The following is a 23,134-nucleotide window of genomic DNA, read 5'->3' as shown; positions in this document are numbered from 1 at the left end:
TATGGCTGGCTTTAGTAAAGCCCTTTGTGCTGGCTTAGCCGCTGCTGGGGTCGACGCCGATGGCTTCTCCTTCATGGCTGCTATCACATCCTGATTCTGGGACTGCCCCACCGGGCGCACCCCAGCTCCTCCCACAGCGCCAGCACCTGCTTCACCCGACTTCACAGGCTCTGTGGATAATCCCGGCGCCCGGACACTCCCCCCCCTCACAGGGGAGTGCCTTGCAGTGCCGGTAATGCCCACAGTACTCGGGGAACCGCCCCCCGAGCACCCAGGGGCATAACTCGCGCTGCCCACCATGAGCCCATCCTGCCCCTCCCTACCAGCAGGATGGGCGGGCTTCACATCTATTGCGTCTGCAGCTTTTACTGACGCCATGCTGTATCCCCCATGCTGGCTCCGTTCCACCACAGAAACGGAGTCTGGCAGTTTAGAGGACCCAGCAGCCTGAACCAGCTTTGCAGCTGGCCCAGACTGCTGGAAAGGACGGAACACATAATGCACAGTTTCCTGGGTCTTCTGTTTTTTTGCCTTTCTTTTTACTAATGTGTCATCACACTGGTCATCACCAAATGTAAAATTCTGGAGGTGGGCTGGGGACTCCTGCATCACTATAGCCCTCAGCAATCCCCCAGCCTCACTCTCCACATCATCATCCTCACTATCGCTTAGCGGTAGTGCCACCTGAGCCGGCTCTATGTAGCTGTCCTGAGTCTTAGTGGTCTGGGTGTCACAGGGAGTAGGGTCAGGCAATACATCATCCTCCACAACCTGTACACTTTCCTCCAACTTCTTCTCCTCCACCTCCTCCTCCTTTACACCAACACCACCATCCTCTCTTTCTTCACCGCCACTACTCTCCCCATCATCCACCTCCACCTTACCTGGGGATTTCATGGCGGCAAACCGATCCCGGTTCTCCATCTTCTCCCTGAAGAGACCGCTTCCCTCCAGGATCTCTGCTCTCCTCTCCTCCATCTTTGCAATGTCTTTCTTCAGGGCTGCAATCCTCTTTTTCTGTTCCAGTTTATTCTTTTTGGACCCAGAGCATGCCAGATTCTGGGCTCCACGCAGGTCCTCTCTCATCAACCTAAGCTCCCTACCGCAGCGGTCGTATTCCGCAAACCGTGCGGTCATGCGGGAGCAGTAGGTCTCGCTGGATTCTTCGGGCCCTCTCTCAGCCCACAACTCAATACTTTGCCTCCTCGCCTTCCTTCCACTGGATCTCTGGCTGGCACCCATTGCCGGAGGAGCCGAGCCTGCATTGCTGCAGACTCTGCCAGATCTTCTTCCTCCGGCCGGAAAAATGGCTGTCGCTGTTTTCTCTCCACCCCCCGCCAGCCTGGAAGAACGGGGAGTGGAGGCCAGGGGCTCCATGCAGGGAAAACTCTCCCAAGGAGCCTGCCACACCCCTGGGAAAGGTTGGTGAATCACCTGCTCTGCCTCTGGAACTCTGGAGAAACACAAAAAGGGACACACCCAAAGCTGCTTCACACACAACTGCTCCTGGCTACTGTGTTCCACAGGAAGCGCTCTCTGCTGACACCTCTGTCCATGTCAGGAACTGTCCAGAGCAAGAGAGGTTTGCTATGGGTCACAGGGTCCTGGTGTGACTGGTACCTCTACAGCCCTATTGTTATGCCCCTGCATGTGAACATACCCTTAAAGGGGTACTCCACCCCTAGACATCTTATCTCTTTGCCAAAGGATAGGGGATAAGATGTCTGATCGCGGGGGTGCTGCCGCTGGGGACCCCTGTGATCTCCATGACTGATGACAGGTAATACAGGGACCGGGGTATCCTGACGTCACACCCTGACCCCTTAGTGCAAGTCTATGGGAGGGGGCGTGGGGGCTTTCACGCCCCCTCCCATGGGCTTGCATTGAGGGGGTGGAGCGTGATGTCACGATGGGGCCGAGCCGTGACATCACGATACTTCAGCCCCTGTATAGCCCGACATCAGCCATGGAGCGATCTTCTCTCCGTGCAGCTCATGATTGTGGTGCTACAGGAGAGATCGCGGGGGTCCCCTTGGCGGGACCCCTGCGATCAGACATCTTATCCCCTATCCTTTAGATAAGTGATAAGATGTTAGGGGGCTGAGTACCCCCTTAAGCAATGTTTCCCAACAGAAGGCCCCCTAGTGGTTGCAAAACTATAACTCCCAGCATGCCCAGACAGCCGAAAGCACCCTTGTTGGGAACCACTGCCCTAAAGGCTTATTTGTATAAAATTATCATATTGCAGGTTTTCCCCATATTATTTTATTTTTTCAAAATAGCAGTAAACTGGGGGAGGGGAAAATGGGAGCATCTGTTGCCTGGTTGTCTAAAGAAATGAAGATAACATGCTCAGCAATAAAAAAAAAAACAGAGAAAATACAAAGTCTATATTACAGTAACAATTCAACAACATAGGGGGAGATTTATCAAAACCCGTCCAGAGGAAAAGTTGCTGAGTTGCCCATAGCAACCAATCAGATCGCTTCTTTCATTTTTGAAAAGGCCTTTTTAAAAATGAAAGAAGCGAGCTGATTGGTTGCTATGGGCAACTCAGCAACTTTTCCTCTGGACAGGTTTTGATAAATCTTCCCCATAATGTCCTAGCAAAAGGTTCATGCAAGGTAAAAAAAAAATGTCAGACGTTTGGTTTGAATGTTATTTGTTTCTCGACACACTATGAGCCGCCCGACACAATGGCGTTTTTCTTGCAAAATCAATATAAATATTCGAAAACCAGCAATGCCACATATTAAGATGTGAAGCGGGCGCTGTACCCTGCTGGCATACCACTACCCCTTCTCTTTCTTTTTTAACTATGTCCTCTGCCTGCCTGTACCATTGTACTATGTCACTGTTTGCTGGGAGGTTGTCAGGTACACAAACCGCAGGCTCCCGGCCACACAATAAGCTGCCTCAATCTCCTCTGGTAAAACCGGCTTTTATATTCTACAGAGGGGCGGAGAAGACCAGGGACCATGGAAACGCAAAAAACTCCTGCATTCACAATAAGTGGACTTTAGGACATGGATCCTTCATCGGTTTCTTGTATCTGCGAGCTGTGCGACTGCGGGTGAGCTAATAAACAGCGCGTCTACGTTTAGCTTGTAGTGCGACCGCACAATGTTCTAGAGAATAGGATCAGCGTAGAAGAGAATATGTCTGTAGGATCGATGTTAGATGAAACTTTGTATGAACTTTTTTTTTGGTAGGCTGCGACAGTAAGGGATCTATGTGCATATCTGTGTCTGTATTATGCAGGCGCAGAGAGGTAGCGGAGATCAATCTCATGAGGCGCGACTTATTGTGATCGTGGCTTTACATAGGACTGCAGATACGAATAGTTTTATCTGAAATACAGAAATCTTTACAATGCACGAGGCAAGTTTTTGTAGCTTTGGATGCCTCCGATTTTACAAGGTTTCTTGCTCTTGTGGTTCATGTGAAATCCTCCACTTCGACTATTGCATGGTGGACATATTCTTCTCTAGAAGCATTGCTTATTTTGAAAAAACAGCACTTTAGTGGGGTGTTTCCCAACCAGTGTGCCTCCAGCTGTTGCAAAACTACAACTCCCAGCATGCCCGGACAGCCTTCGGCTGTCCGGGCATGCTGGGAGTTGTAGTTTTGCAACAGCTGGAGGCACACTAGTTGCGAAACACTGACATAGTACATACTGACATGTAATTGTAATGCAGCATAACCCCTCATACCGGCCCATACGCGGAAAAATAAAAAGTTACAGGGGTCAGAAGATGACAATTTTAAACGTATACATTTTCCTGCATGTAGTTATGATTTTTTTTTTCAGAAGCGCGACAATATCCAACCTATATAAGTAGGGGACCATTTTAACCGTATGGACCTACAGAATAAAGATAAGGTGTCATTTTGACCAAAAAATGCACTGCGTAGAAACGGAAGCTCCCAAAAGTTACAAAATGAAATTTTTTCTTCAATTTTGGCGCACAATGATTTTTTTTTCCCATTTCGCCGTGGATTTTTTACGGTAAGATGACTATTGTCACTGCAAAGTAGAATTGGTGGCACAAAAAATAAGCCATCATATGGATTTTTAGGTGCAAAATTGAAAGCGTTATGATTTTTAGAAGGTGATGAGGAAAAAATGCAAAAACGCTGAGTCCTTAAGGGGTTAAGCATTTGAAGATAACGGCTGCTGTATCCGGCAGGAAAACTTGGAACAGAATTTCAGCCTAGCACACACTAAGGGGGAGATTTATCAAGCACCTGTGTAGAGAAGGAGTGGTGCAGTTGCCCATAGCAACCAGATCGCTTCTTTGACTCTGTTTGGCCATAGAAGCGCATGGGGTCCGCCACCCCCATTAACAGTATACATTAATGAATGCGATTAATGGGGGGGCAGGAACGCATTTTGATCTTAACCTAAGGCTGTGTTCACATGTTCAGATTTAATTGCAATTATGTAATACAAAACCAGGAACATAACATAAATGGTGGTAGTTACTAAGACCGGTGCTTCATATGTTGTCCTAAAATGTAAGTTCAGCGTTGGTCTCCCATCTGTTCTGCAAAGATCAGTGCGGACGGACGCAGCTCACACTGGGCTGTACAGTTGGGGAGGTAAGTGTGCGACACCCAGCATGTATACTCTAAGTAAACATAGATTTACAAAGAGGTGTAAGCATTCGAACAAATCTGGTACATCAATGGCTGCCCTTGCACCTCTGCCTAAGAGCTGGCACAGCTTTCAGCTACAACTTAGGCTAGGTTCATGTTGTGTTTTAGTAGTCCGTCAGAGCTATCAGTCAGCATTCCGCCAAAAATAGGATGTCAACCCAGTGGCGTTGCTAAGGTTGGTGTCACCCGGTGCGATGGAAAATGGTGTCACCCCATACCTACCCCCCCACCCCCCCCCAGTAAGGTGAGGACGTGAGGTTGGCAGGTGGTGCACATGCAGCCACGCACATGAGGACTGGGGGGGTGAGGGGGGCAGGGCCAGCCCAAGGCATTGTCCTGCCTGGGTCCAAGAATGGAATGCTGCCCCCCCCCCCCCCCCCCCCCACAAAAAAAAGAAAGAACAAACACGCATGTATATATATGGCAGTTTACCTCACAGCTCCCCCCCAATACAGTGACCATATAGAGGTATATACCATCTGTACACAGGATATATCTACCATGTAAGTGATTATAAACAGCACCATATAGAGGTATATACCAGCTGTATACAGATCTGTATACCATAGTATAAGTGATTACAATTGCATTTAGGAACTCACAGTTACATGTTTTCTGATCAGCGTCGTCCTCTTTTCTTTTCTTCTCCATCCGGCTCAAGCCGCCATGATTTCTTCTTCCAGAGAAAACTTCCTTTCTTCCGCATCTGCGGGACAAACATGTTAGACATTTTTCCAGCGCTCTCCATTGCCAACCTCATCTTTGCCATTTCAATTCTAAACCCCCACCCCTTCTGAACCATTTCAATTCCCCCTTCTGATCCCCTCTTTGACATTTTAACCCCCCTCCTCCTTCTGATAGGGGGAGGGGAAGAAATGGCATGGGGGGGGGGGGGTAATTGAAATGGCATAGGGGGGATTGGGAATTGAGATGGCCCCTCTGATCCCCCTGTGCATTTCATTAATCCCTGTCCTTCCTTCTGTGCCATTTCATTAACCCCACTCCTCCCCCTGTGCCATTATATTAACCCCCACCCACCTGTGCCATTTAATTTACCCCTTCAACAACTCTCATGATGGGAGTTGTAGTTTAGCAACAGCTGGGGGCACCCTGTTCCTAAACTACAAATCCCATGGTGAGAGTTGTAGTTTAGCAACAGCTGGGGGCACCCTGTTCCTAAACTACAAATCCCATTGTGAGAGTTGTAGTTTAGCAACAGCTGGGGGCACCCTGTTCCTAAACTACAAATCCCATGGTGGGAGGTGTAGTTTAGCAACAGCTGGGGGCACCCTGTTCCTAAACTACAAATCCCATGGTGGGAGTTGTAGTTTAGCAACAGCTGGTGTAAAAATGCCACCAGCCTCCTGTTGCATGACTACAACTCCCAGCATCCCCTTACAGTGAGGACATGCTGGGAGTTGTAGTTTTTCCCCTTTGCTTTTACTTACCTCAGTCTGGACCGGACCGGATAAGTTCGGTAGGGTTGCGGCGGCTGTAACTGGCTCCTCTATGGGCGCGCGCACTGCCTTATGCTTTGAACAGGCCCACGCTCATGCCGGTCGCCGATGTGACGTGAGCTCACGTCACTCTCTCCCAAGCAGCCACCGCGAGGTGCTCTTAAAGAGCCAGTGGCTGCAGCGCGATTCCTGGACACCCCGCGGGCCGCTCAGATGAGGACCGGGGGTGGGTGGGGATGAGGTGCTGGCGGACGTGTGCAGATGAGGACTGGGGGGGTGCTGCCGCCCGTGGTGTCACCCCTCCAGGCTGGTGTCACCCGGTGCGCTCCGCACCCCCCGCACCCGGGTCGCAACGCCACTGTGTCAACCTATATTGTAACAGAGAGCAGCTGGTGCCATTCATTTTAATGGCCAGAATTGTTAGGAATGTATACTGTATACCAGTGGTCTTCAACATGCGGACCTCCAGATGTTGCAAAACTACAACTCCCAGCATTCCCGGACAGCCGATGGCTGTCTGGGTATGCTGGGAGTTGTAGTTTTGCAACATCTGGAGGTCCGCAGGTTGAAGATCACTGCTGTATACTGTATAATGTACTACTGTTTGTGCCATTAAAATGAATGGTGCCCACTGCCCTCCATTATAAGTATGTTTCAACATCCCGTTTTGGGGGAATGTTAATGGATACCTCTGACTGACTTCTAAAATGTGTGAACCTAGCCTCACGCCTTCCCTGTCTGTTTCCTAAGAGTGTATTCAGACCTATTGTTTGAGATACAGTTCTTTGCAAACAACCATAACCACAAAGCATGAATCCCACACTGTGAAACTGTCACAATTAGCTGTAAAACCATGTGCTGTTTTTCTACATCTATATAAATCCATTTCATCTGCCCCAATATTGTGAGATCTGTACAGTTTATTCACAGCCGTACGTGCCTGTCCATACACTGTGACTACAGCACCAACCACTGTAAGGCTAGGTTTTCACACAGGTTTTTTTCCGGCACTTTTTGGAAAACTACGACTGCAGTTTTTGAGCCATAGTCATGAGTATTAATAAATGCAGAATATAAAGAAATAACTTATTCTTCTCCTTCCTACTGGATCCACTTCAGATTTTGGCTCAAATACTGAAGTGACAGGTATCAAAAAAGCGCCAGAAAAAAACCTGTGTGGAAACCTAGCCTAAGGGTACATTCACACCTACTTTATCCGCTGCGGATTTCACACAGAGGATTTGATGCTACAGACTTCAGCTATTTCTCTATATTGATTAAAAGTAGGTGTGAATATACCCCATGTACATTTGGATCAGATGACTGCGATGGGCACGGCACATAGTTTGTAAAACCATTGTGTTTGTATTGTATCTCTACAGGCGGCACAAACATCACAAGGATTGCAAAAAACAGCAACATGTTCAGCGCAGAGGGACAAATGGCGAATGCTATATCACCCACTACAAGGCCACATTTAACACCCCAAAGAGTAAGTGATCATTTTTTTATATATATCTGATAAATAAAAGCATAGTAGTCCAAATCTATCTTGCAATAAAAGGCTTCTACAATGCCTCACAAATGTCATCGGATTGATTGCCGTACCTTGTTGCTGCACCTCAGTGTTATTATACCTACACTCAAGGTACACTTTGTTGTATTTGCTAGAGAAGAGGAGCTTACAAGTCCAGGATTGACAAATGTTTTCAGGGTTTCTTGTTGTGGATTATTAAGGCCCAAGGACTTATTTAAAATGTGTGTTGGTCCCATGTGTGAAAACAGGACAATGTGGCGCATAGAGGTAAAAGAAGCATATTACACAGTATTATAACTTGGCATCATGGGCACAAACAAAACATGTAATATGTTTAACCACTTGGGGACGCAGGGTGTACAGGTATGCCCTGCATTCCCGATCCTTAGGGTCCCAGGGCATACCTGTACGCTCGTGGGAATTTTTGTCACAGCCGGTCGTGTCACCGGAAGAGACCCCCCCAGGTCGGCGATCAATTCAGATCGGCGATTTGCGGCGATTACGGGTCAATTGGGTCCCTGGTGACCCGGAAAAAAAAGGGTGATAGGTGCTGTCTGTGACGGCACCTATCACCCTTTAGCAGCAGGAGTGAGGTGGCACTGGTGCCACCACACAATCGTCCTGCTTTGTAAGCCGTTACTGGCCAACGGATCAGCACTCCTGCAGTGGAGGTGTCCCTAACGGGCACCTGCTCCACCCCTATTCCGGAGGGCCGAGAGCAGGTGCCAGGAGTCTGTACCTTGAGCGGGAGCCCCGATCCCCGGCAACAGCAGTGGGATCGGGGCCCCAGGAGCAGAGTCAGCAGCGGTGGCAACAGGCCTGGAGATGCTTCAGCAGCAGTGGGGAGCATGTGCGTACGCACCGGAGACTATTCTAGACGCCTAACCGGTTGACCGGATCCGAAGAAAGGTGTACATGTATCCACTCTCAGCATACCCCTAGATGTGGGGAAACAGTGGCATTAAAGTTAAATATCCATGAGGGCTGGCAGTGTATCACCAGTCCCTCTGTTGTATTAAGAGTGTGTGTTTGCTTTTTCTGCACTGCAGGAATTGATTCTTTCTGTAGATATATTTGGTTGCTCTGATATCCCATTAGTCCCTGAGGAGGTCACCTACAGTGACCGAAACGTGACGGATATTGTGGGGATAATTGCATACTATTATGACACACTGTGACACTATTTTAATTTAACAGTTGAGTCTATTATACTGTGTCTTCGTAGTAGAGAGAAAACATCAGTTCTGCTCCATAATTTTGCTCACTTATATGTTTATATTTTTTAAGCAAGATATTAAAAGCTAAGTTTTATTCACTCCCCCTACCCTTCTATGCAGCAGCGGGGAGGTAAGGCTGGCCTCCTGCTGTTGCTTAGCAACAACTCCCAGCATGCACAAAAGGGCATGCTGGGAGTTGTTGTTATGCAACAGCAGAAGGCACAACTACAACTCCTAGCATGCCCTTTTTTAGTTTGTGCCTTCTGGGGGTTGTGGTTATGCAACAACTGAAGGCATATTTTTTCTATGAAAAAGTGTGCCTCCAGCTGTTGCATAACTACAACCCCCAGCAAGCACTGACAGCCAAAGGGCATGCTGGGAGTTGCAGTAGTGTGCCTTCAGCTGTTACATAGCTACAAGTCCCAGCATACCCTTCGGCTGTAAGTGCATGCTGGGAGTTGCAGTAGTGTGCCTTCACATGTTGCATAACTACAAGTCCCAGCATGCCCTTCGGCTGTAAGTGCATGCTGAGAGTTGTAATTTTGCAACAGCTGAAGGCACACTGGTTGCGAAACACTGGGAGTTTGTTACCTAAGTCAGTAATTCGCAACCAGTATGCCTAGAGCTGTTGCAAACTACAACTCCCCGCATGCACTGATAGACCGTACATGCTGGGAGTTGTAGTTTTGCAACAGCTGTAGGCACACTGGTTGCGAAACACTGAGTAAAGTAACAAACTCCCATTGTTTTGCAACCAGTGTGCCTCCAGCTGTTGCATAACTACAACCCCCAGCATGCACGGACAGCCAAAGGGCATGCTGGGAGTTGTAGTTTTAAAACACCTGGAGGTTTACATCCCCCTCCAGCATGTGAATGTACAGGGTATATTCACACTGGCTGGGGTTTACAGTGAGTTTCTCGCTTGAAGTTTGAGGTGCAGCAAATTTTCCAATGCAGCTCAAACTCCCAGTGGGAAACTCACTGTAAACCCCCGCCGTGTGAATGTTCCCTAAAAACACCACACTGCACTACACAAAATAAAAAGTAAAACACTACATATACATATATCCCTGCACAGTATACAACCAACCCCCCCCCCCCCCCCCCAATAAAAATGAAAAATTTTGGTGTGAATTTTCTCCTTATGAAAATGTAAAGTTGGGGTTTACACCAGCATGTTATTGTAAAAAAAAATAGTTTTATACACTAACATGATGGTGTTGCAACATACTTTTCATTTTCACATGGGGTAAAAGGAAATAAATTTGCAACGCAATTTCTCCTGAGTACGAAAATACCTATTATGTGGGCGTAAAATGTTCTGCGGGCGCACAACAGGGCTCAGGAGTGAGAGCACACTATGTACATTTGAGGCCTAAATTGGTGATTTGCACAGGGGTGGCTGATTTTACAGCGGATCTGACAGACGCAAAAAAATAAATACCCACATGTGACCCCATTTTAGAAACTACACCCCTCAAGGAACATAACAAGGGGTATAGTGAGCCTTAACAACCCACAGGTGTTTGACAAATTTTTGTTAAAGTTGGATAGGAAATTTTTTATTTTTTTTTCTATTAAAATGCTGGTGTTACCCTAAATTTTTCATTTTCACAAGGGAAAATAGGAAAAAAAAAGCCCCCCTAAATGTGTAACCCCATTTCTTCTGAGTAAGAACATACCCCATATATGGATGTAAAGTGCTCTGCGGGCAAACTACAATGCTCAGAAGAGAAGGAGCGCCATTGGGCTTTTGGAGAGAAAATTTGTCCGGAATTGAAGGCCACTGTGATTTGCACAGGGGTAGCTGATTTTACAGAGGTTCTGACATAAGCGCAAAAAAATAAATACCCACATGTGACCCCATTTTGGAAACTACTCCCCTCACATAATATTATAAGGGGTACAGTGAGCATTTACACACCACAGGTGTCTGACCGATTTTTGGAACAGTGGTCCATGAAAATGAAAAATGTAATTTTTCATTTGCACAGCCTACTGTTCCAAAGATCTGTCAAATGCCAGTGGGATGTAAATGCTCACTGCACCCCTTATTAAATTCTGTGAGGGTTGTCGTTTTCTATAATGGGATCATTTATGGGGTATTTCTAATATGAATGCCCCTCAAATCCACTTCAAACTTAACTGGTCCCTGAAAAATTCAGATTTTGAATTTTTTGTAAAAATTTAGAAAATTGCTGCTATAATTTGAAGCCCTCTAATGTCTTCAAAAACATGTCACCTTTATGATGGCAACATAAAATAGACATATTGGCCCACATTTATCATTGCAGTGTAAGTGAAGCATTTTTTTACACCTTTTTTTTTGTGTGCTGATAATGTGTAGGAGCACCAAATTTATTAAATGGTCAAAGAGCATTTGATAAATTTCGTGCAGGTCACATTTTCTGAAATTTCTGTCTATACATACACCAAAAAGCTACACCATGTCTGGGCTGGTGTAGTTTTAGAGACTTTTCAGTGGCTTTGCGCCTTTTTTTGCTCCTTTTTACAAAAAGGCGCAATGATAAATCCCTTCCATATCATGTCTATTGCCAAAATCAGTGGATTGCAACTCAAAATCGGCAGAAAGGTGTAAACAAAAAGGGGCAAAAAAAGGCGCAAAAAAGGCGCAAAAAACCCTGCTAGCGCCTTTTTTGCCCCTTTTTTAGACACAAAAAACTGTCTAAAGACAATGATAAATGTGGGCCCTTGTATTTGTGAATCAATATATAATTGTTGTGCAATGTTCATTTTCCTTACAAGCAGAAAGTTTCAAAGTTAGAAAAAAGAAAGAATCCAAGAAAGGATGCAAGTAATGACAAACATTTACCACTATGTTAAAGTAGAATATGTCACGAAAAAACTATCTCAGAATCAAAATAAAAGGTAAAAGCATACCAGAGTTATTAATGCTTAAAGTGACAGTGGTCAAAATTGCAAAATAGGTCTGAGTCCTTAACTCCTTAAGGACACATGACGTACCGGTATGTCATGTGTCCGCTCCCGATCTATAACGGGTCATAGCGGGTCGGGCCCGGCCTCTAACAACGGCCGGGACCCGTGGCTAATAGCGTGCGGCATTGATCGGGGTGCCATGGGCTATTAACCCTTTAGACGCGGCGTTCAATGTTGAATGCCGCGTCAAAAGTGAAAGTATGCTGGTTAGCTCAGGGAGCTGTTCAGGATAGCCGCGGTGAAATCCCGGCATCCCGAACAGCTTACAGGACAGCTGGAGGATCCCTACCTGCCTCCTCGCTGTCCGATCGCCGAATGACTGCTCAGTGCCTGAGATCCAGGCATGAGCAGTCAAGCGGCAGAATCATCGATCACTGGTTTCTTATGAGAAACCAGTGATCAATGTGAAAGATCAGTGTGTGCAGTGTTATAGGTCCCTATGGGAGCTATAACACTGCAAAAAAAAAAGTGAAAAAAAAGTGAATAAAGATCATTTAACCCCTTCCCTATGAAAAGTTTGAATCACTCCCCTTTTCATTTAGGTATGATTTTTTCCAGAAGTACGACAAAATCAAACCTATATAAGTAGGGTATCATTTTAATCGTATGGACCTACAGAATAAAGATAAGGTGTAATTTTATTATTATTTAGTATTTTTACCGAAAAATTTACTACATAGAAACGGAAGCCCCCAAAAGTTACAAAACAGCGTTTTTTATTAAATTTTGTCTCACAATGATTTTTTTTTTCGTTTTGCCGTAGATTTTTGGGCAAAATGACTGATGTCATTACAAAGTATAATTGGTGGCGCAAAAAATAAGCCATAATATGGATTTTTAGGTGCAAAATTGAAAGAGTTATGATTTTTTAAAGGCAAGGAGGAAAAAACGAAAATGCAAAAACGGAAAAACCTTCGGTCCTTAAGGGGTTAAGGTGAAAATGGGCTAAGGGGTTAAAATCCATATCTGTAAATGACTTTTTCAATTAGTTCAATAACAAGTCAGTATTGCCTCCACAATAGATTCTTTGTATTCAATGAGTAAGTTCCAAAAATATAATCCTTCTATTGAGGATCAGAGAGGAACACTTCAGTAAATCAGGACACAAATGTTGTAGACGTATGTCATAAACTGCCAAGTAAACAGAAAAGGGTGCCTTAGGGTGCAAATAAAGAAATAAAGATGTATGACATAGTAATATTATTTCCTGCGATTCTTTCCATATTTTATTCTTGGCTATAACATTCGGGAAGCGGGCATCTGAAATTTGAATGTGCAGATGAAATCTGTTATAGCGGAACGCACACTGCCAATGATTACAATTACCGGATGGTTAGTGTGGCAACTAACACTCCATTTCTTGCCATAGAGATCAGCCTCAGGCATCATGCACATGGCTGTATTTTCTATGCTGTAAGTACATGTAACACGATGCCCAGAGAAATCTTATGGGCCCATAATGTAATTCTCAGTGTCTCCAAATTTTCTTTTCCCTTAAAAAAGGATTGTGGTAAGATGTTGGCTGGACATCAATAGGGAACTATAGATCGCACTTTCTGCGGAATTTGTCTTCACTTTTTTGGACGGTTAGTGGCGTTTACTTGAAATGCAGCTTGTCCTAGGTGTGGAGTTCCTTTCAGTCAGTTTGTAGAGCTAGGCCATGTTCACGCAGCTGAATGTCACAGCAGCAGAGTCCCATTGATTTAAATGGGATTCTACTGCACTTCTAAAAAACACGTCATACCTGAGGACAGGTATGACGTGTTTTTTTAGAAGAAAGCTGCTATGTGTTTCTGTTCCTAAATAACCCCTTTAGGGTACGTTCACACTATCGAGTTTCAACACCATTTACGTCAACGAGTAAAATCTCAGAAATAAAGATGGGGAATGTGCATTCAAATAAGATGTATGCATTGATGCATTTGGATTAACATTCTCTGCTTTAGGTATTTTTTTATGTATATCTGTAGCTTTGCTTTATATTCTAGATGTGAGGTTTATAAGTAAGCTGCACTGTTCATCTCACAGATATGCCTCCAAGAAGTAGTAAACGGCCTCTCCATACTCCGATTCCTCGCAACCTTCCACCTATGAACTTGACAACCACACAGAGGACTGAATTTATACCCAGGCCTTTAGAGGGAAGGCCAAAGCCCTATATACCTGCTGTAAGTATGAAAATTAAAGTATACACTTTACATTGTATAATGTACCGAACAGTCTTTTATATATCAGGAGATCATTGCTTTGGGTTCAAAAGCAAAAAAACTGGACCTATGTCTTACTGGCATACGACACATTAGTGCCAAGAGAGCTGGTAAGAAATGTACTCTCGATTTTATACCTAGGAGGGCTATTACCAGAGCCCAGAGGAGCCCCTGATGAACCAGACAGTTTACAGCCTTCAATATCCTCCTAAAGAGGCAGAAAGAACTATGCCCACACGTCCCCCCGATAACCTGCGGTCAGTACCTCTACAAAGTGTTCAGCAAAGCACAACAAATATGGAACAGTACAAGCAATGGAAAGCAGAGCGGCAACCGCTTTATGGAGAACTGCCATCTCTTGCAGGTACCAAGCTAGTGATGAAAGTGACATTCCGGACAGAGCGATCACATAACCAAGAATCCAGGGTTTGGGTAATTAGTAGCTTCATAAGAAAGGGTTCCAACCCATAGGCTGCTTCCAAGTATATGGTGATCAGCATAGTTCTTTACTCTTTCTGGGTGACACAATTTAAAATATATTCACGGGGAATATTATGGGACACCTTTATGTTTGATGAGGGTCTTACCTCTGGGACTACAATCTGTCATAAAAACATGGGACCTGTGTGCCCCTATGTGTGGTTTAATCAATGTGGTGGTCGCAATAGACAGATAAGAACCAGCTATGCATATGACTCTTTTCTTATAGTCTAGTCTGGATGTTAGGAACATGGCTAAATTAGGCCAAAGGGTGACCACTGCTTATTTCCTTTGGTTATTGCATGTATGAGAGATAGATGCTTAGGTATTTTTTCTTAAGGCATTATTGCAACAGAACCTCTATTAGGGTACATTCACAAGGGCAGATTATGGGCGGAATCTCCGCAGCGTATCTGCTGCAGAAAAAACGCAGCGGATTTTGATACCATTGACTTTAATGGGTCTGAAGTAAAATCTGCAAATCTGCCTCTATGGCAGATTTACTGCTGACCTATTGAAGTCAATGGTAGCAAATTCCGCTGTGGATTTTCCGCAGTAGATATGCTGTGACAATTCCGCAAATAATCCACCCACTTTTGGGCAGCTGGAGGGGTTTGTACCAGTTTTTTTTTTAATTTTCCCTCTTAGGCTATGTTCACAAGGCGGAAGTTCCGCAATTCCGCGCAAATCCCGTTCAGCAAATTGCGGAACTCTGCCAGAATTCCTGTGTTCGCGGAAATTCCGATGTCTGAATGGGACAGCGTAATCCCATTGAAATGAATGTACAGCAAATTTCAGGGGAATTTCTGACGTTCTGCTAAATCTGCACAGATATACCGTTGTGTGAATAAAGTCTTAGCCTGTGTTTGCCAATTTTCTTGTTAAGCCTTAAAAAACTCTTTTAGGGTATGTTCACATGTTACTTATAAACTGCAATTTGTTGTGGATTTAGACTTGTAATCTGCAAGAAATCTGCAGTAACTCTGCAGCCTGTCCACAACATGTGAATATATCCTTAAAGAAGAAGTCTCATGCCTGACAGTACCGAAAAACTTATACCCCTCCACGCAATCATCTATATGGAGCCCTGGCTCTCCCACAGAGTGGGGCAACACTACCCCCGCCCCCTCCATATATCTCTATGGAAGAGCCGTTCGGCAATCTTTGGCTCCCCATAGACATATATGGAGGGGACGGGGATCGTGATGCGCCACATTGTGGGAGAGTCGGGGCTCCGTACCGACGATCGCAGCTTTGGCTTCATATTTCAGCACTGGACTAGTCCTTCCATCAAAGCCATAACATTAGACATCATAAATCATTATATCCTCTACTGAACCCAATAACATTGGCGTAGGTAACTCTATGATTGTTTTAATACATTTCTGACCTCTACTTTTCCAAACAGGTTCTCTGCTCTTTCCTGGGGATACTCGGGACATGAAAACGACAACCCAAGATCATTTTGTAGAGAAAAAACTGAAGAGGGTGGAACTAGTAAAAGCTTTACAAGATCACCTGACCATGGAAGGTAAATAAAAGAACATAAGCTACCCTCTAATAAATATAAAACTCATGTATGTTCCAGATGGCTTCCAAATAGATGGAGATATTTCAATGAGACTTGTTACTCATGTCATTAGATGTTAACTAAAACTATAGGAAAGTTAAATCTCCTGATTGCTTTATTCTCAGGCTGCAGAGATTTCCCAGGACTTCTAACCCATTAAAGTTTTACTCTGCCCCTAGACATATTCTCCCCTATCCAAAAGATAGGGAATAAGATGTCTGATCACGGGGGTCCCACAGCTGGACCCCCACGATCTCTGTGAAGCACGATCTCTTAGAACACTGGGTGTGGGCGGCAGAAGTCGTGACATCATGACCACGCCCCTTGTGACATCACGCCACGACCCCAGCAGTCCGCTCTAAGCATTCGGGACAAAATGTTTCGAATGAAGGGGCAGTGGAGTACCCCTTTGTACTCTGGTGGAAAACTTTTTTTTTTTAATCAACTGATGCCAGAAAGTTAAACAGATTTGTAAATTACTTCTATTAAAAAATCTTAATCCTTCCAGTACTTATTAGCGGCTGTATACAAAAGAGGAAATTCTTTTCATTTTTTATTTTTTGTCATGACCACAGTGCTCTCTGCTGACATCTCTGTCCAAGTCAGGAACTGTCCAGAGCAAAAGAAAATCCTCATACCAAACATATGCTGCTCTGGACATTTCCTAAAATGGACAGAGGTGTCAGCAGAGAGCACTGTGGTCATGACAGAAAATAAATCCATAAAGAAAAGAATTTCCTCTGTAGTATAAGAGGAATAAGTACTGGAAGAATTTTTTATAGAAGTCATTTACAAATCTGTTTAACTTTCTTTCACCAGTTGATTTTTATTTAAAAAAAAAGTTTTCCACCAGAGTACCCCTTTAAGGACACAGCCCATTTTGCCCTTAGGACACAGTAATTTTCATTCTTGCATTTTCCTTTTTTACTCATTACCTATAATGCTCTTATTTTTACATCCACAGGGACTTATTGGTCACTTTTATTACATTTTTGGGGGGATGTAATGTGACAAAAAAAAACTGCAATTTTGGGCTTTTCTATTTTTGTTTATGTCGATCACGGTACAAGATCATTAACATTATATTTGAATAGCTCAAACACTTCCGCATGTGGCCATACCAAATATGTTTATTTCACATGTTTTATTAGTAAAATGGGAAAGGGGGGGCTTTTTTTTTTTTGTTTTACATTTTTCTGTAGGGAACTATATATATATATATATATATATATATAGTAATATATACAGAGGGAAATTCGCTGCTTGGTTAAAATAGTTGCACATCCACCATTTGTATTTTGATCTACTTGCTTCTCAGCATAATAAAAAAAAACTAACAGGTTGTTAGTATACATCTTGATCAAAAAGCACAAGCCCACTCCCCATGTCAAGGCCACCTAGTCAGAGTGGGTCCTTAACCTAACACTGGCATAGCACCAGGAAGCAACCAAAGCCTCTGAGACACCATGCCCTCAGGGGGAACGACCCAGTGGCCAGGCAGCCATACTGTTGCCTGATCAAGCCCCTGGCTCTGGACCGCACCACCCCACAGACAAAGCATCACAGAAACAATGGCCGCCACAGAGCACCACACCATTATGAACACTTACCATGTGCTCCCTACCAGAGGGCTGGGAGAATGTTTGGAGGAAACCTTACCCTTATTGGTGGCTTTGATGTGGCGAGTGGGCTTGTACTTTTTGATCAAAATGTATACTAACAACCTGATAGTTTTTTTAATTATGTTGAGAAGCAAGTAGATCAAAATACAAATGGTGGATGTGCGGCTATGTTTCTCTATTTGTGTTGTATATGTATGTGTAGCTGTTTAATGTCATGCCAACAATTCAAAATGGAACTTATGTATGGCTCAATGCAAAAACTACAACTCAATGCATTTCTCTGGATGCCTCTGTTTTGTGAATTCCCCATGAGCTCATAACTACAGGCATCTAGCCAGGACTATCCCTATATTAAGATGTGTGCCACATGTAAATGATACTTTACATAGGCTACACATTTAATATTTAAATGAAAGAGAATTTCCCCTGTCGTCTCCATGACAGGACCCTGAGATTGCCTCAGCTTAATTGGGACAGGAAACACACCTGTGAATTTAAAACCCCACCCCTTCCTCTCCATTCCCAGTGTTTTTCCTGTTCCCCAATTCAGGAAGGAGCTCAGAGTGCAGGAGATCCTTTTTCCTGCTGGGGTATAATATATATATATATTTTTTTTTCTTTATTCCTCTAATTTAATTATTGTTTCTACTTACCAAGTTAAAGGGGTATTCCAGGCAAAAACTTTTTTTATATATCAACTGGCTCCGGAAAGTTAAACAGATTTGTAAATTACTTCTATTAAAAAATCTTAATCCTTCCAATAGTTATTAGCTTCTGAAGTTTTCTGTCTAACTGCTCAATGATGATGTCACGTCCTGGGAGCTGTGCATGATGGGAGAATATCCCCATAGGAACTGCACAGCTCCCGGGACGTGACATCATCATTGAGCAGTTAGACAGAAAACAATAACTCAACTTCAGAAGCTAATAACTATTGGAAGGATTAAGATTTTTTAATAGAAGTAATTTACAAATCTGTTTAACTTTCTGGAGCCAGTTGATATATAAAAAAAGTTTTGGCCTGGAATACCCCTTAAATACCTGGGTTTTCATATGACCATTGGTAGCAGCTCACAGGAGGATACAGGGTTTAAGGAATTTTTGTTTAATTCTGAAGGCATATATGAGCTCATTAAATCTGTTAGAGCCACCCTTAATCTTGAAGATGTACAAGAGGTTAGAACTATTAAGGATGAATTATTTGGTGGTCTAGGTGACCGTAAATCTTCCTCTTTCCCTCTTCATCCTAATATTCATAAAATCATCAATGATAAGGGGTCCTTCATTCCCAAAGGCATAAAGAGACGTTATCCCTTTACCGAGTCTGATTCCTCTAGCTGGGATACTATTCCTAAAGTCGATCCTCCCATAGCCAAGGTAGCCAAAAATACTTCATTACCATTTGAAGATTCCTCCCAATTGAAAGATCCAATAGACAGAAAAGCAGAGTCTCTTGAAAAAGACCTGGGAGGTAGCAACTACTTTGCTTAGGTCCAATGTAGCTTCCACCTGTGTAGCCAGAACCTTGGGAGTATGGATTGACCAACATCAGTTACACTTACAGAGCGATACTTTAAATAGGATATAATCAAAAGTCCGCCTATTCTTAAAATGGCTACTAACTTTCCAGCTGATGCATCTGCAGAATCTGACGAGTTATCTGCCTGCACTGCTGTTCTGTCTAATATTTCTAGAAGGGTATTATGGTTAAAATCCCGGACAGGTGATGTTACCTCCAAAAACAAATTGGCCTCTCTTCCGTTCCATGGACAATTTGTTTTTGGACCTGATTTAGATTTAGAGTATCCTAGAGAAGGCCTCTGACAACAAAAAAAGGTTTTCCCAAAGAGAAAACTCAGCCAAAAAAGACCCCTTTTTCGTCTCTTTTCTCAAATTAATCAGTCCTTTAGAGGGGTCTTACAGTAAAGGAGGTAGAGGAAGAGGCTTCTTGTTTAACCCCAACCAGAAGCCTGGTGGAGGTAAACTCCACCACTGGTGGAGGTAAACAATGACGCCATTCCGGTAGGAACGAGACTGTCATCCTTGGCCCCCATTTGGGAATCAATGATTCCCAACCCTTGGATAATCAACATAATTCAGGAGGTTTACCAGATAGAATTTTCCTCTCCCCCTCCCCCAAGATTTGTGGTAACCAACCAATCCTCAGGTCCCCTAGCTTTAATTCTCTAGGAAGTCCAGAATCTATTAGGATTAGGGGCAGTCATAGAAATTCCAAAAGACCAGAGGGGCTCAGGTTACTTACTATTCCAGTCTTTTTCTAGTCAAGAACCAATTGGGAAATTCAGGACTACCATCAATCAGAAACCCTTGAACAAACTAATAACATACAGAAAGTTCAAGATAGAAACAGTGAGGTCAGCCATTCACCTAATAAAAAGCGGTCAGTCATGGCAACATTAGACCTCAGAGACGCTTACTACCACCTACCTATTCACAAAGACTTCCAATTTTTTCTAAGATTCGCCATTCAGTGGAACTGCAGAGTCCACCACTTTCAATTTGTCTGTCTGCCCTTCAGGCTCTCCTCGACCCCCCGCATTTTCTCAAAAATTATGGCGGAGGTGGTGGCGATTCTCAGGAAGGAGAAAATTCTTGTAATTCCATATCTAGACGATATATATTGATTATGGCAGACTCTATTCCTTATCTGAAGGAACATATAAAAAGAATGGCTCAGGTTCATCCTGAACCTAGACAAATCCAACTTATTACCAAGTTGCAGGAAAGTCTTTTTAGGAATCCTCTTGGATTCAGTAGCCCCACAGTCCTTCCTTCCCAGGGAGAAGATCCAAAAACTACAGGATCAAATTTGTCAACTTCTTGCTCTCAGGAGTTGTACCCTAAGATTTGCCATGTCGGTCCTAGGACTGTTAACCTTGGGCTAAGTTCCACTCCAGACCTCTGCAGAAATGGATTCTGGCTGTATGGGACAAAAAACAGAGCTCCTTAGACAAAAAATGTCTTCTTCCATCTCAGTTAAAGAGCCAGCTAACATGGTGGCTTTCTCTCCATTATCTTGTAAAGGGTGTACATTGGCATCAGAAAGAACTCAGGATCATTACCACAGATGCCAGTGCACTGGGTTGGGGAGTCCACTCAGAAAACCTTTCTATTCAGGGAAGATGGAGTCCTTCTCTGGTAAACAGATCAGGAAAGTTATTAGCCATCTGGATGGCTCTCCAGGACATGTAATTTTATTGCAAAAACAACATGTTCTCATCTACTCACAACACGACTGCAGTGGTGTTCATTCGTCATCTGGGGGGGCCTCGCCACTCAGCTCTTCAGCCAGTCTCAGGTCAAATATTCTGTTGGGCAGAACAGATCATGCTTTCCATCTCAGCTGTACATCTCAGGGGGGATATGGAACATCAGGGCAGATTTTGTAAGCTGGCACTTCATAGATCGGGGGAAATGGACTCTAGCAGATTGGGCATCTCGTCAATAGTCAGCGTCTGGGACCTACCCCAGATAGATTTGTTCGCTTCCAAGAAAAATCACAAAGTGAGAAGATTCTTCCCTCTGAATCCCAGAGACTCTCCATTGGCAGTGGATGCTTTAGTGCAATCCATTGGCAGTGGATGCTTTAGTTTCAGCCTGGGATATGCCTTCCCCAACCAATAGTCCTTATCCCCGGAGTACTACACAAGCTGATGATCCACAAGTACAATAATCCTGATTGCCCCCTTTTGGCCCACAAGGAGTTGGTTTCCTCTTTTTAAATCTATGAGTCTAGAAGATCCAATACTGTTCCCTCCTTGTCCAGATCTACTTACCCAGGGTCCGATCCAGCACAGTCAGGTTCATACCCTCAGTCTAGCGGCCTGGAAACTGAGAAGCTCCTGCTAGATAGGAAGGGTTTCTCTGAAAAAGTAATTAACAACTTGCTAGCCAGTTGCAGATCTTCCACCTGTAAGATCTATTCTAAGGTTTGGAAAAAATACATTTCTTGGTGCGTGTCTTCTTTTTCACTTGACTCTCCTAACATTCCTGATATACTTAATTTTCTACAGGCTGGCCATGATTTAGGTCTCTCTCCGAGTACTTTAAAGGTTCAGGTTTCAGCTTTTTTCCAAATTAAATTAGGAGATAACTGTGGGGTTTCTAGGTTTAGTAAAGCCACTGAAAAATGTAGGCCTAGGATTACTAACCTCTGTCCTCCTTGGAACCTTAATGTAGTCCTTGTAGCCCTTACTGAGCCTCCCTTTGAGCCATTAGAGTTCATCTCTATTAAATTTCTTACCTTAAAAACTATTTTTGGTATCAATAACATCTGCATGTAGAGTCAGTGAGATTCAGGCCCTCTCTACCTTACAGCCTTACTTTACAGTCAGGTATGATAAAATTATCCTCAAATTGGACCCTAACTTTTTGCCTAAAGTTTCTTCATCATTTCATAGGTCCCAGGATATTGTTATTCGTTCCTTTTGCTGAGCTCCTAAAAATGATCAGGAAAGATCGTTCAACTGTTTAGACCAGGGGTCTCAAACTCAAATTATCTGGGGGACACTGGAGGTAGCGGCTGGGTGAGGCTGGGCCGCATGTGCCCCTTACATATAATGCCCCCATCATGCGCCCCTCACATATATTGCCCCCATCATGTGCCCCTCACATATATTGTCCCCATCATGCGCTCCTCACATAAAATGCCCCCATCATGCGCTTCTCACATACGTTGCCCCCATCATGCGCTCCTCACATATAATGCCCCCATCATGTCCCCCTCACATATAATGCCCCCATCATCCACCAGCAACTCCCCTCCCTATTCCCCCTACCCCCCTGTGGTAATAGCATGAGCCGACGGATGATGGGGGCTGCAACTTCTGGAGGGGGGAGCATTAGGTAGGCAGCAGTTTCCCCATATTAGGAAGGTAGCATGTTCCCCAAATTAGGAAGGTAGTATGTTCCCCACATTAGGAAGTTAGCAGTTCCCCCACATTAGGAAGGTAGCAGTTCCCCCACATTACGAAGGTAGCAGTTCCCCCACATTAGGAAGGTAGCATGTTCCCCACATTAGGTAGCATTGTGTTCCCCACATTAGGTAACATTGTGTCCCCCACATTAGGTAGCATTGTGTCCCCCACATTAGGTAGCATTGTGTCCCCCCACATTAGGTAGCATTGTGTCCCCCCACATTAGGTAGCATTGTGTCCCCCCACATTAGGTAGCATTGTGTCCCCCACATTAGGTAGCATTGTGTTCCACACATTAGGTAGCATTGTGTTCCCCACATTAGGTAGCATTAAGAACACACACATAGACACACACAGACAGACACACATGCGCACACACATAGACACACACACACAGGAACACGCAGACAGAAAGACACACACACATAGACACACTTACCAGTCCTGCGCTGCGCTTCTCCTCTCCGCCAGTGATGCGGAGGGGAGGAGC

At 44.2% G+C, this 23,134-nt stretch overlaps 1 protein-coding gene across 3 annotated transcripts in view; it reads left to right on the top strand.

Moving 5' to 3' along the window:
- Window positions 1-2,518: 2,518 nt before the first annotated feature.
- The window catches only part of LOC130294003 (stabilizer of axonemal microtubules 1-like), a 31,800-nt gene continuing 11,184 nt past the window's right edge, over window positions 2,519-23,134 (top strand). Inside the window, exons 1-6 of one of the 3 annotated variants that reach the window (XM_056543355.1) lie at window positions 2,525-2,624; window positions 2,956-3,073; window positions 7,499-7,608; window positions 13,857-13,996; window positions 14,177-14,399; window positions 15,924-16,046. In XM_056543355.1, the coding sequence (XP_056399330.1) occupies window positions 3,027-3,073; window positions 7,499-7,608; window positions 13,857-13,996; window positions 14,177-14,399; window positions 15,924-16,046 (643 nt within the window). In that variant the 5' untranslated portion in view covers window positions 2,525-2,624; window positions 2,956-3,026. Of the gene's footprint in view, window positions 2,625-2,955; window positions 3,074-7,498; window positions 7,609-13,816; window positions 13,997-14,176; window positions 14,400-15,923; window positions 16,047-23,134 lie in introns of all 3 variants that reach the window. The other 2 variants (XM_056543356.1, XM_056543357.1) reach the window with 2 other exon arrangements.

Source organism: Hyla sarda, chromosome 10 (assembly GCF_029499605.1).
Source record: "Hyla sarda isolate aHylSar1 chromosome 10, aHylSar1.hap1, whole genome shotgun sequence".
NCBI lineage: Eukaryota > Metazoa > Chordata > Amphibia > Anura > Hylidae > Hyla > Hyla sarda.
The sequence above is the reverse complement of the archived record's forward strand: the minus strand, read 5'-3'. Positions and strand labels throughout refer to the sequence as shown.